Source organism: Perca fluviatilis, chromosome 19 (assembly GCF_010015445.1).
Source record: "Perca fluviatilis chromosome 19, GENO_Pfluv_1.0, whole genome shotgun sequence".
Classification (NCBI taxonomy): Eukaryota; Metazoa; Chordata; class Actinopteri; order Perciformes; family Percidae; genus Perca; species Perca fluviatilis.
The window spans coordinates 16637952-16646336 of record NC_053130.1 but is presented as its reverse complement, the minus strand read 5'-3'; the positions used below and the strand labels follow the sequence as shown (position 1 = coordinate 16646336).

The window sequence follows — 8385 nt, the reverse complement described above, 5'->3', positions numbered from 1 at the left end:
TAATCCTGTGAAGTAACATGTTTGATGTGCCCCTGTTGTACTCGCTATCACAGTAAATTGCAGAACTTCTCCAGAGCCGCGGGGCAAAAGCTTGGTATGCTGGGTTTTTTTTGTTGCTGAGAGGGTTCTGCTGCATGCTAGGCAGAGCAATCCAGGCAGCCCCCAGGGGTCACCAGAAGAGGGAGGAGTTTTGATTATGATCATTATTTGGTAAATAAGATGTCAACAAGGTGTTTCCTTGACACTTTATTCAGTAAAAGGAGGAAGGTGCAGAAATGAACGCCCCCTTCTCAATGGGACCTCTAATCTCTTCTTTCATGTCCCATCTCGTCTGAAGGGTTTCGGCTTCGGCTGCCATGTGCTAGTCTGCCTGGGCCTGGCACTTCTTACTTGCAGGTGGGGTGAGTATCCTGGCAAGCATGTGTTTATAAAACCCACTTGTTTGGGCACAATACTTGAACTAACTTCTTTTGAGAGAACAGTGTGAATCTGTGCAAAGCCTTTTCCCAAAGTCCTTTAGAAGGCGACAGCCCATTGAGAGTAGAGAAGAAGGGATTACCTTCCTCGACAGTGGTGCATTTCCGAGAGAGCTGATTAGCTCTGCATTCATTGTTAAATCGAGCAAAGGAAGGCCCTAGAGGAGTGAAAGGATCCAAATAGGTGGGCCCAGAAATAAAACAGCCGCAGGAAGCCCTGCACAGGCAACCCAAAGTTTTCCCAACATTTCTTTCCCCCACTCCTAAAGAGGTGCGGCGTGAAAAAGGAGATTAGCATACAAAATTAGAGGCGGGATGATTTTTTAAGGGCAACTTGCCTCATGCCCTCCACCCCCATGGCCCTACTCTGTCTGGACAAAGTTAATTAAACTAGTATTAAACAGTAAAGAAACTTCCAAGCGCTTGGGAGTTAGAGGGCTCTTTGAGGATTACCATGATGAGGGGGAGAATGGGGAGGTATTTGTTGAGGCGAAATTGAGAAAGGCGTGATGGAACGAAGAGTACGCTGGAAAGTTATATATTCTTGTTGGTGTGCCCCAGAGTTTCCTAACCCCAATGTGAACAATGTGAAGGGGAAGGTTGTGTTTACTGCAAACCCTCAGGTATCACTGACACAAGGAATAAAGAAGGATGAACACTTTCTTCAGGCTCAATGATATATAAGATTGAGGGATTTATTATTCTTTCAATACATGGCAACTAACAATAAAGAACAACTAAGAGAGGCTGTGCAATAAATTAACAATGTACAGTACAAAGTGCTTCATTTTATATACAATTAAATACATCAAGAGGGCAGCATAGTCAGGGCGAGCCATGATGGGAAAGCAGACTGTCCCCAAAAATGTCAAAATATTTCCAAATAAATTCAAAGTTTGGCAGTGATGGTTGAAATAGACATGAAGATTACTGCTATAGGCTGACAGTCTTAAGTATTCATGGGAACATAACCGACGGGTTCTCAAAAGTTGTGATTTAAAAAGCTAATTATGCCGTTGCTTAACAGTCAGATCATCCATCACTCAAAAACACTCTTGTACTCTGTACTCTCAATTTGTAAAATAATGTTTCCCGAAGATTTATGCGTATGTATGAAAATAAATAAATCAGAGAATTTTGAAGCCGGAGAAATACTCCTCAAATGCCCAGTGACTTTTCAAAATGTTGTAAAAAGTATAAAAATATATTTTAAATACATTTATACCAAAAATTCTACAAAGTTGTAAACTTCTCTATCATGTGCCTTTGTGCACATTCCACTGTCTTTAACATCTTTAATACAAAATAGACAATGAAGATGTTCTGAAAATGTATTTTTGCTAAGCTTTTATCCAAAACACTATCTGAACATGCACAGAGAGTTTGGGTGTTGACAGGAGCTGCGGTGGTACAAATATGATGACAGCAGGGGAGAAGTGATGAAGATGCTCAGTGCTTCTTCCTCAGTCTGAGGTTCTTCCGGCGGCTACTGGCACTCTCATTCCTTACCCTCTGACCTCCTTTCTTGACACAAAAGTACTTGGTCACTGTCTTCCTGCACTGCTCACACTTCACCGCGCAGCACCAGTGGAATTTACAATTACAGCTCGACACCATCTCAGCTTTGCGCTCCTCCACAGCCAGCCCACACTCTCCGCAAAGCCTCTTGCAGCTCCGTTTCTCCCATTTGCTCAAGTTCTTGCCCTTCTTGAGGCACTCACGGCCCTCTGTGCCCGGCAAGCCCAGAGTGCGGTTTTCCAGGCAGTAATCGGGGGAGTCTTCGAGGTGAACCAGCTCCTTACGAGAGATGGAGCTAAAGGTCTCGGCGATGGCCCCCCGGCTGGCCGCGCTGTTACCTGCACCTCGGAGAAGATCCACCTTCAGAGCCCTGTGGTACTTTTCCTTTAAGTAATTGCCCACCTCCCTGAACTCTGGCAGCTGCAGCCAGCAAGTCTGAGTGGTGCAGCTTCCGGATACCCCGTGGCACTTACATGTCCTCTGCATAGTCCCCTTCACAGCCTGGAGACACAGAAAGAAATTCTTATTATTTTAAAATGTATTCATAGTGTGTTAAAGAATGTTAGTTTCATATGAAAAACAAGTGTCAAAACATGTCTATGTAAGTATATGTGTGTAAAAGACAGGATGTCCAGTGTCTCTTGATTGATGTGTTGTCAAATTAACTGATTGTATTCTCAAAGTTTAAAAAGGGATGAATATACTGAAAGGAAGAAATGATAGCTTCAAGGTCCATAGCTGAGTTTCTTTGTCCTCCTCAGTGTTTCCTGACTTTACCCCGACACAAAACAGCTGTCTGTTGAAAAGGGGACCTTTTCTTTTCGCAAGGAGGGGATGAACTTTCTGTTGAGGTGAGGCTGAATCAAAGTTTCACATTGAGTCCTATTGTCCCCCCAGAAGAAATAGGCGTATTTATTTAGCATGTTCATTATCAACATGTTTTCTAGTGTGAGAAGACCCAATGGAGTGTCCCATTGAGTGGAGAAATGAAAAAGGAGTTTTTTCTCTCTTTCTATCCCCATTTTTTTTCTGTTACAATGATGCTCCAGGTGCCATGGGGATCCTAGGGCCCGACAGGGGGGAGCAAAGGCACCGTAAACAAAGAGCACTTCAGCTGCGCGCCTGTGGTCCCCTCAGACTCCCTCGGGTCCAAACAAAGACCAACATAAATGTGGGATCCTTATTGCAAGAATAAAACTAAACACTTATTTAAAAAAGCAGCATAATACAGAATGCTGTGCAATGTCTGGCTCCCCAGGATCTCTAATTAAGCTTGCACCAGTGATCCTGAGATTCTCAAGTTGAGGTATTGTCATAAGGGGCATTCAGCAGTGGTAAATAGGCCCTTCTGGTACACCGAACACACTGTTATTATTGGGGACGAGTGGCACCTCACTTATAGCGATGTGAAAGGGATGCTTGGGTGGCACACTCAGCGTAATTCTGAGCAGGAAAAAAATATTCAAAAGATGCTTTAGACTGGGCAATCAGTTGGAGGGCCAGGAGAGATTCCTAAAATTTCAAGCAAGCCACTACCCAGTTTAAATACTGTATGGTTCAAATCAAGGCATTAACATCACATACTTGTGCTTCATCTTATACCAAGGGCTCATCTCTCATTGCCAAGTGGATGTGAGTGAATTAAGAGCACCTACTGTACCTTGCGCCCGGCCTCGTTATTGTGGAGATTCATGGCTGCCCGTGCGTCCTGCCCAGTCTCCAACGCATCAACAAACTGTTTGGAGATGGCCTCGCCAAAGCCAACATTGTCACTGCATCCGCCCCAGAGCCAACCATGACCACCTTGGAGAATGACAAAGATTGAATTTAAAAATAACCTGTGCTGTTTGATTTAAAAGTGGGTATTTATGTACACGTTTGTGTATTTCTCTGACCTCGTTGTCCGTTCCTGCTGTCATCACAGCCACAGTTGTCAAAGTCTCCGAGACTGCAGTTCCTGGTTAAAGTGTACATGACTCCGGCGGAGCTGATGGCATGAACGAACGCTGTCTCCCGATTTGCTGTCAGCAGAGAGACTCATTAACGAGGTTGTCTCATCACACAGATCCCTCATTGTAGGTTAGGAATCTTATACTTTCTATGACAATCTCTTAATAAGTTCAATTACCTGCATCTCATATTACATATGTTGTCCTATTTTTAATTTGTAAAACGGCTTGAAAAAAATAGTGACTTAATTAGTCGACATCCTATATCCTGTTCAGGACCATAAACCAGTCTTAATGGTATCTACATTTCTAAACTGTGCCTAATTGAGATGGATTTCGTATTGCCAAACACATTTGACTCTTTGCCTAGTGAATCTCAGCATATTGCTTTCATAAGATGCAAATAGAGGCAGTGGTTCTGGGGTATATTGGGAAATGGATTAGTGTGTTTGTTTTGCCTCTAGTGACCGTGCCCACTGTAACCATCTAAAAGGGTGATAAATGTTTGGACTAAGCAAACATCGCTATTTCACAAAGGGAAAAAAAATCCCCCCTCTAACACAGAATCTTGAAACAGAAGCACACAATTTCAAAAAACACTTTTGAAACATCTTTGGAAACCCATTAGCCACATTTCCCATTTAGAAGTGGAAATTCTCTCTCTCGGCCTAGCTGTAGTGCTGAGATGTTTGAGCTGGTGTCTGGGAACTCTGGACTTACCGCTGCGCAGGCTGCTGTGTGTGGACAGCTGCAGGGCTCTCTCGGGGCAGTTCCAGCGGTCCCATGCAAACTGATACTTGCACTCCTCTATGCCACTCTGAGCTCCTGCTGCCACACTGCTGGAGTAGATCAGGTACGCCTGCAACAGCAGAGAAAGGGGCAATATTAAACCCATAGAATAACTCACAGACACCCCACATCATGCAACAATGACAACATGATTTGAGAAGTTGAGAGGGTTCTGAAGCATCTGGCATGACTTGATACAAAGATACACCATAACAATTATCATCGTCTTCAGGGAGGAATGTAAGAAAATCAAATGTTACATCTGCAAGAAAACTAGGAATGGTGATGTGAAACAGTCTCAGTCACTTTTACATTTATATCTTCCTACTGGTGTCAAATATTTACTCTTCAATGTGTCTTGCCACTTTTCTTTCTCAAGAATTGCAAAGTGCAAAACATATCAACAAGTCCTTAATGTTTTGGAGATTGAGAGTATGCTCATTGTCCTTTTAATGACACAAACAATGTGAACTGATTCAAACATTATTCTACTTTTTTTAACTCTATCAGCCGCAGTGAATACGCTTGTCTTTGCGGCTTCTTCACACTGTGTGAACGATAATATAACTAATATGTCTCAAGTGGCCTTTGGGGAGATGGAGTGCCACCTCTTTCACAGGGGCCTGGCTCACTAATGATGACCACCCACTACAGCAATGCCTTCCCTCGCCCCTTAAAACATTCAACCCGCAGATACGCAGAGCCTCTGAATAAGGTCAAGTGTACGGAGGTGGGGGGGGCCACAAAGGGCCTAGAATATCACTGATATATCATTAGTGCCATCGTTGCAAACATACAGGTACAAGTGCTTGTCCATAATCTTGAGTTCAGCTATCACAGTACAACAAAGAAATGTCTCCTTCTCTCTTTTGGGAAAAAGGACAGGGAGAACAGATCAAAAGAAAGTTGCTTACCTTGGGTCCAGTCATCAAGAAATTATTCACTGACCTGGAAAAAGAAACAGCTTATTCACTCAGGGAAGCTCAGTGTCCTTCACAAATTCCTCTGATAACATCTCTCATTAGTGCATTTTGTAACACTAGTGGGCATCCAAACCTCAGTGAACAATACTGCTGAAATATTTGTTTTTAAAGTTTCTAGAAATGTAAGAACTGAAGGGAATAACTATGTTATTAACACTTGATTACTTGAAATCTTGGGTTACCAGGTTGTGAAAAATCCCATTAATTCTATTTGAAAAATAATGCAGTTATAAATGTTGAAAATCCATTCATAATGCTCATCGGTTTGTCATTTTCTAATAAGCCATCAAGTCTGCCGTTATAAATGTTAATAAGTCATTAATACATGGCTTTGACTTATTAAGTCTGCCATTTTTAGTGTTGAAACATTAATAAATGGATCTTGGTCTGCAACTCTTTTCTAAAAGTAAGCAGTCAGATGGTAGAGGTGAGTTTTCACTGCAACCCAAAAGTTGTTGTTACTTATGGCTTACTGATAAAGCATTAGTAAATAATTTATTCACCATTAATAAAACCATTAATTACAACTTACAAGTCCTTTATAGAAGGTGCCTTATAAAAAAGTGGAAGCCTACTGGTGAAATAAATGCAAACAAATCCAGAAAGTCCCTAATTTAGGTTCCCTTATTTCCAATTGCCCAATTGTTCAATTAAGTGATTGTATGGGTCATGTTATGAGTTTTGAATAATACTATTTTATATACAGCATTCAAACTATTTTATATTGACAAAAATAAATGCTTGTGTTGCATATTGCGACACTTGCCACAAATTAACTGTTTGGAGATGAACATGAGGACACAAGACTCATCTTCAAAAAAGTGATATTTCATACTAAATTAAACTCACCAGCAGCAGTACGACCTCATGTGAGCCATGAGAATGAAAATGTAATAGAAAACCTCCAAATGCATGAACATCCTGACAGGTGAGGGGGGTGGCGGTGACTCTGATCCAAAGCCTGCGGACAGTCTAACGATGGAGAGGTGACTGAGCTACCAGCACATGAAACTTCACCAGGGCTTCCGAGATTCAAGGAGGGCGCTCTGAAATGGAGCTGCTCTTTGCCCAACAAGAGATTATCTGCTTAATTAAAGATTTTCCCCCTTCTTACTCTCTTGGCCAATCAGAAGTATTGCACCAAGGAGAGACTGAAATGATCAAAAGGGCACCCTGGGCCTTCAGGGCTGGGCAACGGTAGGTTCCCTGCCTCCATTCAAGAGCAGATGAAGATCTGTTTAATCCTATAGCAAAAGTGTAACACTGATCCCTTGAATTTCTGCTCAGAGAATAAAGTTTATTTAAGATATCTAACACGCATCTGATTGTCAGGGATTAGTGGAAGAGTCCTCTGGATGACGAATTGTTAGTTTGATAGCTCTACAAATAGTGTTTGTTCTCGAGGAAGTCATTCGTGATTTAACAAAAGGTGTGATTCAATCAATGTTTATTATCACCCTGAAAGACATGGACTATTACTCACACGGAAGACGACTCAAAAGTACCATCTTAACCATTTGATTTGGATCACTTGATCTGCGCATTACGGTCAGACAATTGGATGTCACGATATTTCGTCATTATTTAGGACACCTGCAAATAAGAAAATGCCAAACCTATTGTCTAGTTTTCTGTTTGATACAATGTGTGATTTGAAAGAGCCGCTTATAGCCTACACTTGTCTAAGGTCATAATAAGGAATCAATCGTCACGTTAATAGCCTAGTTATATGTTTCGTTAGAAATGAGTGTTATCGTATTCACTTCATTGAGACTTGGCCTATTGGAGGTTTTCATATGTAGTAGCCTAGTTTTTGTTCACGTTTTCCTGCAATTTCAATCATGACTTTCATTTATTAAGATGGAAAAGATAAATTCTCCGTGTGTTGATCCGCCCCAACAAAGGTGGATTGAACAGAGTGACGGCCTAGCCACTGATCATATGGGACATTTGCATCACTAATCCAGACGGTCCCTACTGCACTGCATGGAGGGCTATTCCCCAATAACCTCGTCTGACCCTTAGGACCCTTTCCTTAGGCACAGGCAGCTCTTTAGCAATCTTCTTTAGTGCAAATTAGGATTAGAGAAAAAGTGATTTGGAGGGGAAGGGGGAGACTTCTGAGGGATGTTTTTGGATTAAGATTTAAAGAGGAATGACAAGTTAAATGAGACAACAGCAGGAGCCATTCTGTTGTTTTAGCATTTTTAATACAATATAATTCATTTACATTATGCATCACCAAAAGCGCAGTTAGGCCTATAGTATCGCAACAAGTCATAAGAGCAAGGTGTCAGCAAACTTCCATAATTCTCTCTAAATGTGAAAAATAGCGGCACTTCTAGCTTTTGCACAATCGCCTGAGCATATTGAAATGTGAGTCGAATTGGAGATAATGGGGATAAAAAAAAAAAACTCGGACAGCCTATATCTTAAACAGCTGCGTGCATTAGTTCAACATCATCTTCTGAATCATTTCATGTCTACTAAATTGTGACATCAGATGCCCTGAAAAGCACACCATCATTATATTAGTTAACAAGTCTGCAAGAACCGAGCTGAAAGTGCCTGACTGTCCACAGTGAGGTGACTGAGCTCTGACTGGCAGTGGGACTAAACAGCGAGGTGTTACATGCCGTGAAGAGGATGGCCTGACAATCAGCAGCCAAT

General features: G+C 41.8%; 1 protein-coding gene across 1 annotated transcript; it reads right to left on the bottom strand.

Annotated features, from left to right (window-relative positions):
- Positions 1-1197: 1197 nt before the first annotated feature.
- wnt8b (wingless-type MMTV integration site family, member 8b) lies at positions 1198-6635 on the bottom strand. The gene is made up of 6 exons (XM_039783253.1): positions 6565-6635; positions 5647-5680; positions 4664-4802; positions 3890-4015; positions 3655-3797; positions 1198-2495 (listed from the first exon to the last, which is right to left on the bottom strand). Exons 1-6 carry the CDS (start codon positions 6633-6635, stop codon positions 1926-1928), a joined length of 1083 nt encoding a protein of 360 aa, XP_039639187.1. The 3' UTR covers positions 1198-1925.
- Between the last annotated feature and the right edge of the window lie 1750 nt (positions 6636-8385).

Excerpts from the sequence above, each read along its gene's own strand:
- wnt8b (XM_039783253.1), bottom strand. The coding sequence starts at position 6,635 with ATGTTCATGCATTTGGAGGTTTTCTATTACATTTTCATTCTCATGGCT. Across the intron at positions 5,681-6,564 it reads ATGAGGTCGTACTGCTGCTG|GTCAGTGAATAATTTCTTGA; the intron begins GTGAGTTTAATT and ends TTCTTTTTCCAG. Across the intron at positions 2,496-3,654 it reads ATAACGAGGCCGGGCGCAAG|GCTGTGAAGGGGACTATGCA; the intron begins GTACAGTAGGTG and ends CTGTGTCTCCAG.